The 14,495-nt window shown below is 39.8% G+C and overlaps 1 protein-coding gene across 4 annotated transcripts in view; it reads left to right on the top strand.

Moving 5' to 3' along the window:
* The window catches only part of TTLL5 (tubulin tyrosine ligase like 5), a 136,534-nt gene that overhangs the window by 52,370 nt on the left and 69,669 nt on the right, over positions 1-14,495 (top strand). For 3 of the 4 annotated variants that reach the window (XR_013956916.1, XM_080618597.1, XM_080618596.1), the window contains exons 21-29: positions 23-305; positions 4,277-4,397; positions 5,900-6,046; positions 8,256-8,353; positions 11,288-11,421; positions 11,917-12,018; positions 12,439-12,590; positions 12,790-12,844; positions 14,286-14,425. Coding sequence is in view for 3 of the 4 variants with exons in the window: in XM_080618597.1 (XP_080474723.1) it covers positions 23-305; positions 4,277-4,397; positions 5,900-6,046; positions 8,256-8,353; positions 11,288-11,421; positions 11,917-12,018; positions 12,439-12,590; positions 12,790-12,844; positions 14,286-14,425 (1,232 nt within the window). In the remaining variant the exon portion in view is untranslated. Of the gene's footprint in view, positions 1-22; positions 306-4,276; positions 4,398-5,899; positions 6,047-8,255; positions 8,354-11,287; positions 11,422-11,916; positions 12,019-12,438; positions 12,591-12,789; positions 12,845-14,285; positions 14,472-14,495 lie in introns of all 4 variants that reach the window. The other variant, XM_080618598.1, reaches the window with a different exon arrangement.

Genomic DNA, 14,495 nt, shown 5'->3' on the forward strand with positions numbered 1-14,495 from the left:
GATGATTTCTCTTCTACTACAGGGACATCAGAACCAATAAAGTTGTCCCTCAAGTCAGATGCAGAAGGTGAGGAAGAAAAGGAGGTAGATACAGATGAAGATGAGCTAGATAGAACTGTTGGCTCTCTTTTGGACAGTGAAGTGAAAAGTAAGCCAAAGCTCTCTGACTTGGTGAGAACTGCTAGTAAGGAGAGTTTGCCGAAAAAGCTTGACAAGAAACCTGGAGATGGAGGAGAGCCGTTTCCTCAAAAATCAAACATTCAGATCAACTTGCTGCAAACTCTTCGAAAGCATGGAAACCTGAGGTGAGAGATTTCTGCATGTTGCCTTGAATTTTGACTTGCAGCTAATACTGGTTAAAATATGGGGGATGTACACTTAGTGCCACATTATGATTGAGTGTTAGGAGATAAATGAACCCTAGAGAATCTAGGGGTCTGGATTTTTATCTTAACTGTGGGCTGCCTTAACTAGTTGGCACAGAAGGGAGATTAGTTGCAAAGACTGACGGTTTACATGTTGGATTGGTACAATGGATAAGCCATAAGTTACCATTGCTATTCTTTAATTTGGTGTTGCAAGCTGTTCTTTGGTCAAATCAGGCTTCTTAAATGCCTCTCTGTCTTAATGCAAGATGCCTGCTATTGAATTCTAAAATTCATCTTTCTTTCTTTGCATTTACAAAGAAGTGAGTATAAACGTAAGTTAAACTATCCGAGAAATGTTGGCTGCCTCTCCGTAACATTAGTTGTCTCATTTTTGTCCTCTTATTTATGGTGTTAGCATTTTTACCTCTGATAATAGTCTTTGCTCAATCACCTCCTGAGAGCAAGATAGGAGGTCATCTGAGAGCGACAAGTTACTGAAACATCTTTTTGCCTGCTGTTGAGTATGATAGCGTGGAACAGATTATGTTCTGATGCACGGCTCTGGTGCTTGAAAAAAAAGAGAAGTGCTGGAGGAGAGATAACACCAACCAGGGTCTTACTAGGTGTTTGGAAGCATGATCCTCCCGCTAAATATGGATAATAAAACTATCTATTTACAGGTGGACAGGAAGGGCAAAAGGAAAGAGTGATAATATATAATCTGTATAGGAGGATTTTACATCTTCTAGATGAGAAGCAGCACTGTTTTTTTTGAAAAATGTCCAAAGGTAGGGAAAATGATTGTTGCTTGTTCTTTCTTAGTTTAGTTTCTGAGAGGATTTATGATTTTTCAAATGGATTTTGGGATTGTTCTGGTGTCTTCTTGTGGCAAGGACATTTGCTGTTGTGACAGGGAAGATTCTGAATCCTGTTTTGAGGATGAGCATAGCAGTGCTGTCATATACCTCTATACAGAACTGACTTCTGCCAAAAATGTAAGCTCTCTCTGGTGTTTGTGGCAGAATCTTGCACAGGACCCAGTACTGTTGGGATTCCCCACAGAAGTAAGGCTTCTAGTGACCTCATGCTTCAGGATTGTGCTTGGCTTGTTCCATCTGATCTGTCATTGATGAAAGCTTTGCTTGTGGGGTCAACAGGTGGAGGAGCTGAAGTAATGAAATTTTCATCCAAAAGAAACCAGGCTTGTTCCAGTCAGGTTTTGTAAGTGATAGGACACCTCTCTCTCCTTTAGTCAGCCTCATGAGGCAGTTTCTCTGCCTTCCACACAGTGGGTGTTACTGTGAATGAAACATGTTCCCCTAATTATGCCATTCCCAGGGAAGTAAAATTAAAAGGGAGTTACTCAGGTTTCAATATTCCACACACCAAAGGAGAGGCAGTGTTATACAAGCACCTTCTTCATCAAATTGTATAGAATAGTTAAGTTTAGGAAAGGACCTTAAGATCATCTAGTTCCAGCCTCCCTGCCATGGATGGGGACACATCACACTAGACCATGTTGCCCTGTCCAGCCTGGCCTTGAACACTTCCAGGGATGGAGCATTCACAACTCCCTTGGGCAACCCATTCAAGTGCCTCACCACCCTTAGAATAAAGAACTTCTTCCTTTTATCTAACCTGAACTTCCCCTGCTTCCCATTTTGTAATCACAGAAGTATTAGGTGCAGGCAAAGAACTATTACTGTGCCAATATTGATAATGGGGTCCTTAATTCTTACCAGCACAAATCTTGATCATGAGATGTTTGAGTTACAGGTTGTTGTGGTTTAAACCAACCCGGTAACTTAAATCCCATGCAGCCGCTCGCTCACCATTCTCCCTCTTTGGGCCTGGCGTGGTCTTTCAGAAGCATCAAAAGCTAATGATTAAGTAGATGCATGGATACTTTTAATGTATTTTATTTTGGTTATAATTTCAGTTCTTATCTAGATTGATGCATTGGTCTCTATAAGTGTTACTATGTTGTAGTAACATTGTAACAAAGTGCTCATTAAATTTACAGACTTATAAAACAGGAAGACAATTTGTGAACTGAGTTTTTAATAAAATTTCAGGCGCTTGTGTACCTCTAGTCATGAGGACCATAAAAGTATCTGAGAATATTCCTAAGGTGCAGAGAGGAAATAGAGGGAAAAATGGTGAGGTTCCTTAAGAATCGGTCTGAGGCTGATTTTAATAAATGATTCAAGAATGACACAAAATGTAGAGATGTGCAAATTTAATTTGCTGATGGAAAAGATTTGGAAGTTATTACCATGAGAGAAACGTAGTGGAATAAACATGAAAAGAGCTGGATGAACTTGAGAATAGGAATAATATAGCTAGGATAAAATTCAGTAGCACAAAGTCCAAGGACATGCTTTTAAGAACTAATAATTTACAGCAGAAATTCTATCAACTGGGTGTTCATCAACTGGAAATTAAGTATAAGGAAAAATATAAGCTTTCTGATCACAGGAGGTTTGCAAAGCTCTAGCTCATGTATGCATGAAAACACCAGGTGTGGTCTAGGGTTTATCACTTGAGATAATTCTGAGATTTCATGTGCAATATTGTATACAGCGGCTATCGCCCGTGTTCATGGAAGGTAAGTTGTGACTGGCTAGGTGGAGAGGAGCTGCTAGTCTCATCATGTCACCAGTGTGGGTGCTTTGTTAGAAGACACTGAAAGATGTGGATAGTTCACACTAGTAAAATGAAAACTAAGGAAGGCTGTAATTGCTAATAAATATGTTCAAGGTAGGAGACCCATTAGGGATGAAATCATGTAATATACAGGACAACGTTGGAGAAAGAAAAAGCAAATATAAACTGCTCATGAGGGAAGTTAGGCTGGGTAGTAAAGGAAGGTTCCTAATAATTAAAATAGTAAGGTCTGGAATAATATTCTAGGAAAGTAATGGGTTGAAAACTGTATTAAGATGAAACTTGATAATTTTACAGAAAAGATTAGGACATTGCCTGTGATGGAAGAGTAGCTGACACTAAAGCTCATTTACTACTGCATTCTTATGAAAAGGGAAGGAGAAATTATGTTTGCAATTCAAGGGACAGCTGGTAGTGACTATGGGGAAAACCATGAGGAAGAGTGGAGACTGGGAGAGCAGAATGTTGGAAGAGGGGGTTTAGGCCAAGATGAGAATGAACAGAATTGGGCAAAGCTTTTGACAGTTGGAGAAGTTGATGTGTACACTAAAGTGACTACTATTGTGAGGGACTGAGAAGCAATGTGTCCCTCCCAGTCTTACCCCAGTGAACTCTCCTCAGTTCACAGTCACATCTTCCTAACATGTTCAGCCAGCTGCACAGCAGATTTTGCTGATGTTCTGTCATTCTTCAGTGGTGCCTTGCTCAATGAAATTTGGCTTGTGTCCTTGGGCCAGCAGGGAAGAGCTCACTTTCACAGATTTAATTCCTTCATTTCCAATGGGAATTGCAGGGTCTTTGTTATAACTCTGGCACCAGTACCAAGCCATTTGTTTGTTTTATGGTCTGTTGTTGCGGTGTTCAAAATGCTTGCTAAGACAGAGGCCCAAGAGAGTCTTGAATTTGGTTTAAAAATACACAGTTTGCTGATGTTCACATTGTTGGATCTTGGAGGAGAGTAGCTAAGGCTGTGAAAAGCAAGGAGACCATTCAATTTTTAGAGATGATCTTGGAGGGCATCTGTGGTCTTTTGTGTATCCTGCAATACCTACCCCATCTTGGTGAGCTGGAGGATTTGAAAACACTGGCAGGGTGAAAGGGTCCTCCTTCCCTCGAGCTTCAACATTTGTGCACCTAGGAGGTCCTTGCCGACTGTACTTTTGTCCATAAGCTGTGCTTGACTGCTATAACTCTTTCCATTACTACCCTGAAGATAGCTGACTGATTCTTTTGGTCCACAGCAAAGTGCAAGCTCGCAGGGCTTTCTCTGCCTATCTACAGCATGTTCAGTTGCGACTGATGAAGGAGGCTGGTGACCAGATCCAGAATTCTGCCTGGACTGCCAAAGAAGATGAGCAAATGGTAAGAAGCTTTGTATTGGCCAGGCTGAGAAACCAAGCTGTAATCTCCCTTGAGAGTTTTGAAGTCAAGTTCCCATACTTGGAAGAGCTGAAGTCCGACTGAGATTATAGTTGTCTGTTGTAGTCCAGCTGCCAGTGCTGTATTCTTAATATTCAGACAAGGTAGGGCTGCTGACTGACATCTAAGCAGCAATAAGAGTAGTCAGCTCTTGATGACTAGAATGTTGTTCATATTCAAGCTGCTCAGATTTTTCACTGATTCTTGTTCACTGATCTCTGAGCTTACCTGCTTTTGAATTCTTCTCTCTAAGATTCTTTAAGATAGCTTGGCAGGGTCTGGTTTCTGTTGCATTGAAGTATACATCTACTCAAAGAGAACAGGTAGCCAGTTAAGCTTTTTCTCTTGTGTCCTGTCTTACCCTTTGCTGGCATCTGCATTTAGGAATATCCTTTGTATTTGAGATAGAGGAAAAGAAAAAGAAGAAAGTAAAAACCGCTGAGGGTAGAAAGTTACTTTCTAGCATAGATGGTTTTATTTGTGTATTTATTTTTTTATTTTAAAACCATGTGATTAATTTTTCTGGGCAGTATTTGATGTATATACATTTTCAAGAGTGCAGCAAGCCCAGATCCCTTCACAAACCTTCCTAAAACAGCTTTGTGCAGTAGGCTCTTGAGCTTTCTTGCTGAATACATGTTGCAGGGAAAGAGCCAATGCCATTCGGAGATAAAATTGTGTGTCAAGAATAATCAGGCGACTCAGTGGAAAATGTTATCCTTGCCCTTTCCAAGTGGAAATTAAAACTGGCTTTTTGAGAGTCACTTTGTCTGCTGTACTGTGAAAAATAATGTTTAAAATAACAGATCAAACCAGCCTGGAGTAATGGCAGTGAGAGGCGAGCTGTGAAATCCAATAGTTTGGCTGTGAGGCTGCTCATTTATGCGTTAGCATTGCTCCTAACCAGAAGCAAATTCAGGGGGGAGACAGAAAGGGTTCAAAACACCCACAGGATGCATCAGACAGACATGGTGGGGTATTGGAATTACATGGCTATAGACGTAGTCATCTGTTGCTGTGGAGAGACTGTGGCAATAGTATGCATACATGAAAAGTGATGAAATAGGGCTTAGATCACTGTAGTGGAGATATCTGACCAAGATCCCCTTCCCTGTGATAGCACTGAGGGTTTTATATCAGTGTGCTTCATCACAGGCTTTCTTTAACACGTTGCAGATTATCTGTATCAGATTGCAGATTGTTTTTTGGAAATGTTCTCATAAGATATTAGACTTTAGGGGAGATTCTCTGTTGTTGCTGCTTTTTGCTGCCTTTTTTTTGTTGTCATCTGCCATGCTTTTCAGACAAAACCTCCTCAAGTGTTCTCATTTTCTCAGGACCATGTGTTTAGTTCTTGCCAGTCAGTAGCTGCTGTAGTACCTCTGTTCTCTTCTCACCACATCTTGCAGCTGCTCCGTTCTTAATGCCATCCTTCTTGCTTGCAGGAGCTTGTGGTACACTTCCTAAGGCGAGCTGCCAGCAATCTTCAGCAGTCCTTGAAGATGCTGCTCCCCAAACGTCATTTAGGAATAAATGATCGTCGTCGTATCCTGGCTTACCAGCTGGGCAAGTTCATAACCTGTTATAACAAGGTGACTATTTCTTTCTTGTTTCTTCTTTTGATAGCTCTTTTGGTTTCTGTTCTAAAGTATCTTGTGCTGGCTGGTGTCATAGTCAAGACAGCAGTCTGTTTTAAAGGCTCTGTTGTGTAATTTACGTGGCTTGTTTGCAGTTGTGCATCCAGTAATGGTAGTTTGTCTGTTCAAATTGTCAGAAAGACTACAGTATTACTGAATTATATGTGCAGTCCGGTCATCATGTGCATAAAAGTAAAAAGAAATGTTGAAGTGGAATTTAATTGGCAGTTTGCTTTTTCTCTTTGGCTTGTCTTCAGTTCCAGTGTTTCGTGATGCCTGTTCCCATTTCTCCGTGTTTTTGTGGTGTTTCTTTAGAGATAATATTTCTTATGTAGAACAATATGAAATATGTATTTTACTATGTGTTTGATATACTGAGGAACTGCTACCTATCTGCAGTATGGGACTCTGCATGCTCAGTAAGAAGTAGGTCCTAATTTAAATAGTCTTCACCTCTTTAGATGTAGAATATGCTGTTCTTACCATAGTGGTATCATGGTAATCCTTGTTTTGCAAGAACAGCTTCCCCTTTCCTTTGCCTTTCTTTAGTGTTGGAGCAAGGGTAGTTTAAATTTTGCTTTCAGACACTGCTCCATACATAGGCCTCTGAGCTCCTTCTCATTAGCAGAGGTGGTTCACTTACATTACCTAGTCAGAACTGACATCTCGTAACTTGGTCTGTCAAAACAAGGTTGGTATTGAACTAAATCTGTTCCAAAGAGTGTCTTCTATGCCTAATGCTCACTGAAATACTGTGTTAGGAGTAATCACAAAACACTCGGGTGGATCTGTGGTGAGTGAAGAATGCAGCTGCTTTGGATATAATTTCCACTCAAATTATATTAAAACATTAGTATTTTCTGTTAACTCTTAAGTACATTCACAAAATAAAGCTGTGTAACTGGTAATAGATCAGTGCATAGACATATTTTCTAGGTTAAAACAAGTAAGAGCAGATCACTTGAGGTTTTACGATGTACTTGTTTAAGCCATTGAGAGACTCTTTGGCTATGCAGGGCTTTTTTGATGTCTGATTCCAACTAGAATCATGTAGACTTCTTTCACTGACTTGTAACTTCAGATTTAGTAGGGACTCCTACTAGTCATTATGTATCTTCTGTAATGGCACAGAATCAAAAAAACTACCTCCAGCAAGCTAAGTAAAAGAGATCACATATTGTCCAGACTTCGACTTAAGTAACGAAGGGTGGAACCATGTCCCAGAGTGGCTTTTTCTTCCCCCTCTTGAATTACCTTTCAAAATATTTATCTGACCCTTTTGTCCTGGGAATGCTAAGCGTAGCAGAAGGAAGTAATGAAGTGGGGTCAGATAAAGCTTGTGTGCTAGTATTGGTATTTCAGACAGGCTTGCAGGTTTTTTATTTTAATTAACAAAAATGTTTGTATTAATACAGTTGCTAGTGTCAACAAGTTCCACTGGTGTGAAATAGAAAGATCATTTATATCTGAGAACTTGCTCCCATTCTTACACACAAAGGTTCACCATCTTTTATTCCAGTATATTTTAGTGTATAAATGCATATTTGCCACAGGCTGAACTGTTTTACTGTCTTTGCTTCTGCTGAAGCAGTATATTTTTGATGTGTAGGTAAGACCTTGGCTATTTACTGCATGATAAAAGAAGTTAACTCTAGAGGAGAGCTCCTAGTTTACAGTAGGAAGTGTGGATGCCCTCAGCAGGCCTACTTGATTGAGTTTCTTCTAGTATAATTTTGTGGGTTTTGTCCTTTCTGAAAATCTCCTTTTGGGATAGATGCTCAAATAAAAGCTATTCTGATGAACTCTGTATTTATGACAGAAACAACAAAACTAGAAAGACCTTTTCTTTTTCCTTCCATATTTCCTTATGTCCCAGCAAAGACTATATTTGAAGAAGAGCATGTATTTGTGAAGACTACTCTCCTCAGCAAATCAATTCTAATAAGTTATATCAGGTTCAGTGTATACTTAGCATGCTGTCTCTCAGGCTATCTATATTTACCTGTTCCGTTGCCCACAGTGAAATACTTAAAATTTGGCTCTTTGGACTTGATGTTCTTTTGTCTTAGATGCCATGGAATTGAGTTTTTGTCTTTGAGCTGTAGCTATGCATGGAACATAAAGTAACTCCATAGAGACTCTTACTGATACTACTTATTAACAGGAAACAGAGCAGATGGTTCAGAAGCGATCAAAAAAGAAACAGGAAGAGGAGCAGGGAGTGAATCCTGAACTTTTTCAAAACTTCATTAGCAAAGCAAGGTAGGAATGGATTTTACTCTTTTTGATAGAGGATCTCACAGCCCTGAAAGTGATGGGGTTGTTCTAAAAATGATCTGATTGATCTAAAGGGTTCTAAATACGTTTATTGACCATAGCACTTCCTCCTGCTCTTGCTGGGGACAAAAACTTGTCTTTCATCTTTTCTTCCAGCAACCAAGCACTTGTAGCATCAGCATCTGGTGCTTAGAGAAGGACATATGTTTTGACCATTAAGTAGATTACCAAAGGGCAGCAATGGTTGCCCTGCTTTCTGTAAATTTCAAAGTGATGCTGGTGAGCTAATGGTGTCCTTCTTGTGATGCTGGAGCAAATGTGGAGTTATTTTGGAAGGAGAATGAAACTAGAGCTGCTGCTCAGATGGCCTTGAACTGCCGTGGTTGAACAGTTGTTGTGGTTCTGGCTCTCAAGTTTCTGCTCTCAGAAACAAATCTCATGCTTGCTGCCTATCTTCAGGAACTCTTCAGGTTTGGACTTTCTTAGATGAGGAAGGAAGGGAGTTATACTCTCTTTCTTCATCCTAGCCTCTTATTTGGCCTGCTAAGGCAGTTCAGGGCAAGCAGTTACTTTCACAATGAAACACGAGCATTTTTTGTCTGTGCATGGTTTGAACTTTGTGTGTCTTAAACTTACAAGAGTCTAACAGGAAATGTATTTTGAAAATAGATAAATATTCTTCATGGCCTTATAGCATTTTATGAAAAATAATGGTATTATAGCTATCTAACTATGGAGAGGTCTGAAATTATTCAGTGAACTAGGATTATGCCCTCAAAGTGTCTGATTCTTGAGCACAAAACCTGATTAATTTTGACTGCTTTATTTGATTTATGTATGACATGCCTGTATGGGCAAGGACCCCTGTCAGTATGTGGACAGGTAGTGTTCACCTGCCTTTTTAACACCCTTCTATCTTCTCTGGGGAGGTTGACAGTCACTGCTTCTTTTTTGTGATCAGTTATGAAACTGTTTTTTCTTTTTCTCTATTTGGATAGCGCTCTTAGTGACTGATTAGAAGTGAGTTATAGCTGAGGCTTTTTAACTAAGTTCAGGAGGCTTTATAGTATTTTTTGAACTACATTCTCATGAAAACAATTAGTTTTACATTTTAATAGAATTGATGGAGTTGTTACTGCAACAGATTTACAGGCTCCAAGAAAAATCTCACTGCTTTTCGATAGTTCTGTAAAAGAGTGATACTCAAGATATCTGACTGCCCTATGCCACAAAATCTTCTCCTGTCACTAGAAATGCAGGTTACATGGGCCCAAAGCATGCTTTTGGTTCCCTGCCATCTTTGTCCACCAAAATGGCTGTTGCGTCCTAGATCAGGTCATTTTGCTTTTTGCAAGAAATGCTAAGATATGCCTGTTAGGGTCAGAACTCTTCTGTTTCTATTTTACTGGCTACCATGCCATCATGGCCTGATGCACAGTTTAGGCTGGAGCTGGAGATTTTTGCTGGATCATCTGTGTGATAAAGAATAGTAAAAGCCAGTTGCCAATGATCAGATAATTTCTAGTGATGATCTTTATGCTTCTCATGAGGTTTCAGGTATGTTTGAAAATTCTGATAAGGTGATGGTACTTTGCACTGTGCTTAAAGCTTAAATCAGGGAACTAGTCATTTGGAGCCAATCAAAGGGTATAGATTTTCAACTTAAGTAGTTGTTCTGCTGTACAGTGAGTGCGACACTAGAGAAAACGGGTAATAAATGTTGCCACTTAATAATTGGGGTTGTCTCATTGACTTTCTAACTTTGATATCCCATGGATAGCGTTGTATTTAGTTATACATATGCTATGACAATTACACCTAAACATCCTCAGTGCAATGTAGAAGTATATACTCACACTGGTAAATTCATTTAAAAGCTTAAAGCACCTTTCCACCAACAACTCTTATTCTTACATTTCCTCTTCACATTTGTTGTCATTAGTCTGGGAGAAAAGGTGAACTTTGCAGTATACCCTCAAGGCCTAAACTCTGTTGGGATGTGTAGCATGTTCCAGCTTTAGACTCTGCTTTTACCAGAGCTCAGGCTAGCTAAGACTAGTACAAGTGTGATGTGCAGAAGACATGTTGAAGGATTATAACTGCTGCTATGCTAATTTATATTCCTGTGTTATGTTTTCTTGTATTGTTACTTGCACTATACTTCCTGCTTTTGGTGTTTGCTCTGCTTTATACCCGCTCGCTAATTCTGAGCAGCACTATAAAGCAAAAGGAAAGTATATTAGATACCAAAACAATCAGAATTACTGCTTGTGCAAGCTCTAATATGAATGGCCAAGTAACTGATACTGGTTTGAGACCAATAGATGCTTAGGACATTGGAGCAGTTAAACTCTTTTGTTGTAAAGAAAGTGAGAAATGCATGGTGGTTCTGTGAGCTTCACGAAAATATGGACTGTTCTATTTGTTTGTCCTGCAGTTTTGGCTAATTAACAAGCTTTTTCCTCTTCTTTCCTCTTTTCCCCCCACTGCTGAATTAAAACTACTAAAGATGACTATAAAACAGAGGCTGAGCTAAGTTCTGTCCTGAAAAATATAACTGCTTGTTCTAGAGAGCACCTGGAGAAGACTGACAAATTCATCTGTGAACTGAATCTCCCCAAAAATGTGTTTGCAATTTTCACTTGCTCTTTGTTTGTCCTGGGAAGGCTCCTGGATGCCTCATTTTTTCTGCTGTATAAGAAAAATGGCATTTCAGTGGGAATCCCGGCTTTAACTAAGCCGTGTTCCTGTCTTTCTGCTCTTACCCTGCAGAACTGAGCAAATTATTAACTTGTCTGGCCTCACCTTTTATCCCACTCCCCTTAGCCGTCTCCTTGTTGCTCCTTGTCTTTGATTGTTATGTGAACACAGAAAAGCTTAGAATCCTCACTTATATCCATTCTTGTCTCCTTATTGTAGTGAAAGTGACTTGGCGGAAGTGCTGACATTTTACACACAGAAAAACAGGTCAGCAAATGTCTCCCTAGGAAAAAACTCCACAAGCAGAAAATGCAGCAACACCAGTAATGAGTCAGAGAAACAGCCTCCAGAGCGTAAGTTTTGCAGGCAGTTCTGAGATGGTATTGACCAGATAAATCCAGTTTAACTGAAGTCTATGGAAAGAAGTGAAGTGAGATGAATCTGGACTACCATTTATAAGGAGCTAGATATGGTGGGTCATGACTGAAATGATAATGTGCAAACTGAAGGCACTGAAATGAGCAGAGAATCCCAAAATCAAAGTAAGGGATGAGAGAAATCAAGGCCTGTTAAATGGTGCTGCCTGCAGTGAGCTTACCCATTGGAGGGCAGAGTCTGTCTATTTGAGCCTAATAAGGTGTTCATGGAAGGATATGCAGTGCCAGCCATAAATGTTCAGTATTCCATGCTACTGTACATGACAGCACAATTGTGATCAATAGAGTTGCATGGTCTACAGTAAATATTAGCAAGAAAATCCATTGTAACAAGGTTTTAAATTCTGCAGTCCTGTTTTAATGATATCAGTTTGCATTGTTCTCCTTCCGAACTTCTTAATTTTTTTCTAGAGCATCCTGAGCTGCTGAAAAAAATAAAAGGTGATCAGTCCAAAACTTCAGTTGCAGATCTGCCTGCAGAAGGAGCATTAAAAGGCTGTAAACCCAAAGAAGGTAAATCAACCTGTAAAGTGAACTGGCTTAAATCATCATCAATAAAAAAATAATGAATGCATCTACTGTTTTAAACAAAGGTTGGAACCTTCGGGTTCATACTGAGGGATTCAAATGCCCAATTTTGGGGGGGATTCTGCAGGGTTGTGGTGGGGTTTTTTGTTTTCTTGTTTTTATAAACCCAAGAGAAGGTACTGTAGAGCTATCAGTTTGAAAGTGTTAGCTGCTCTGCTGGGGGGGAAGATCAAGATATGTAACAAGCTTTGGAAGAGGATATTCATCATGCCTTGTCTTTGCCAGTAGATGAGGTCATATTGGCTTCAGTGTGTCTGAGTAGAGACATCTTAGGTGTGTTGATGTTATCCAAAGGACCTGAAAAGGAGCTTTTTCTCATCTAGTGTGCTCATTATCTTTGTGTAGTTTCAGAAGAACCCATCTTCTCCTTAAACCCTGAAGTGAAATTACCTCGGTGGGGCCCTTCTAGTGCTTCTTTCTCTACTTGTGGTGCCACGTTCCAGAGAAGTACCAGTTCCTGGACACCATCTCAGCCTTCAGCATCTGAAAAATCACAGGTACCTGGTCACTATTGCCAGCTCCTCCAGCTGGTCCTGGGCTGATTCAGGCCCTTTCCCCACTACTATCCTTGCAGAGCACAGCTCCTGACAGCTCTTCTGTCTTCATAAACCCAGTGTCCAGTGAGGCTTCAGCCTTGCAGAATCACATTGTTGTCATTCTGGTAGCTACACTGTTGGCTCATTCTCGTCTTTTCAGACTGCTGCTCAGATCTACAGCCAAAGATTGTCCCGATCGTACTCTGCAAAAGTAGGTGAGTGTTCTGGGGTGCATAGTAACCTGCTAGATCATGTAATTTCTGTTCTGTAGTAGGTAGAAATTTTACATTTCCAGAATTATGAGTCTTGTTGAATGGTGCTAAATTTCTCATGGAAAGGAGTGTGGGAAGCAGCCCTTGTTTGCTAAAGATGCCCTTTCGTTGAACAGATGAACAGTAAATCATAGAATCACTTATGTTGAAAAAGCTCCTTAAGATCACTGAGTCCGACTGTTAACCTGACATTGCCAAATTCACCACTAAACCAGGTCCCTAAGTGCCATGTCTACACATCATTTAAATATCTCCAGGGATGGAGACTCAACCACTTCCCTGGGCAGCCTGTTCCAGTGCTTGACATCCTTTTCGATGAAGAATTTTTTCCCAATATCCAATCTAAACTTCCCCTGGAGCAATTTGATGCTGTTTTCCTATCACTTTCCTATCACCTGGGAGACCATACCTATCTTGCTACAGCCTCCTTTCAGGTAGCTGTAGAGAGTTCAGCCTTGAATTCAGCCATTGAACTTGTTTGAAAAGAGCTGGGAGATACAGTATTGTATATATTCACCTGATTGTATTACTGAGCTCTTTTTTTTTTTTTAATATTTAGTAATATTAATCTAGTTTTGGTTAGTAGAAGTTCTGTCTCAGTCCATGTTTTCTTAGTTCTCTGTTTCTCTATCATGCAGAGAAATCCTTTAACAAAACCTCAGAATTGTTGAATAATTAAAGGTGTGTAAGGACCTCCAAAACCAAAAGATCTGGATGGATCATTACTGTATCTCTTTCTTCAGGACTTTTCAGCATGGACTTATACAAGTGTATCTTAAAACCAAGATCTAGAGACTTCTGATTTACCATGCTGGGGTAGAACATAGTTGAGCAATGCAACTTTAGAGTGTAACAAATCTGAAGAGTAGAAGAAACTATAGGAATTTTTAGATACATATTGTACTTTATTGAGAGAGTTTTGGGAACCACACACAGGCTAACAACTGTGGTCCTGATTATTTTTTTTTTTAAATGATATACATTTGCTTTAGATTGTACATGAGGGTCAGCACATGTTCATTCGGGTTGCTGTGTAGATATGTATATGTATTGACCACCTTTATGGCATTAAAATGAATCTGACTTCCTAATTGAATAGCTTGTTTAAATTAATCCATTTGTTTTTAAAGAAAAGAATTATAGATTTAACTTGGGTAACAGCAGCTAATATTGTCTGGAATTGGTTGTCATTAGATACATTATGATGAAGAGAATATGGGTTTGGAATTGACAAAAGCTCATGTAAGCAATACCCATGCAGAATAGAAGGCTGTATTCTCCCTTGAATATGCAGAATGTATCATATTTGCTTTTGTATTGTGATCAGCAGGCTGAGAGAGTCTGACATACCACTTACTAAGCATATCCAATGTTTGTTTGGAAGGTTTGTGCCATCGCAGTTCAAGTGGACAGCATGTGGGCTCAGCCAGGATGCACAAAGATGCAGAAGATGCTTCTTCCCAGGACAATAGTAATAACCCCAGTATGGTAGCAGCAGAACTGCAGCACGTGGCAGAAAAGCAGGTAGGCTGTCAGCATACCACACCACAGCAGTCTCCTTATACGGCAGGTATGTAAGCAGTAAAGCTAGAGT

The sequence above is a fragment of the Psittacula echo genome (genome assembly GCF_963264785.1).
Source record: "Psittacula echo genome assembly, chromosome: 5".
Lineage (NCBI taxonomy): Eukaryota > Metazoa > Chordata > Aves > Psittaciformes > Psittacidae > Psittacula > Psittacula echo.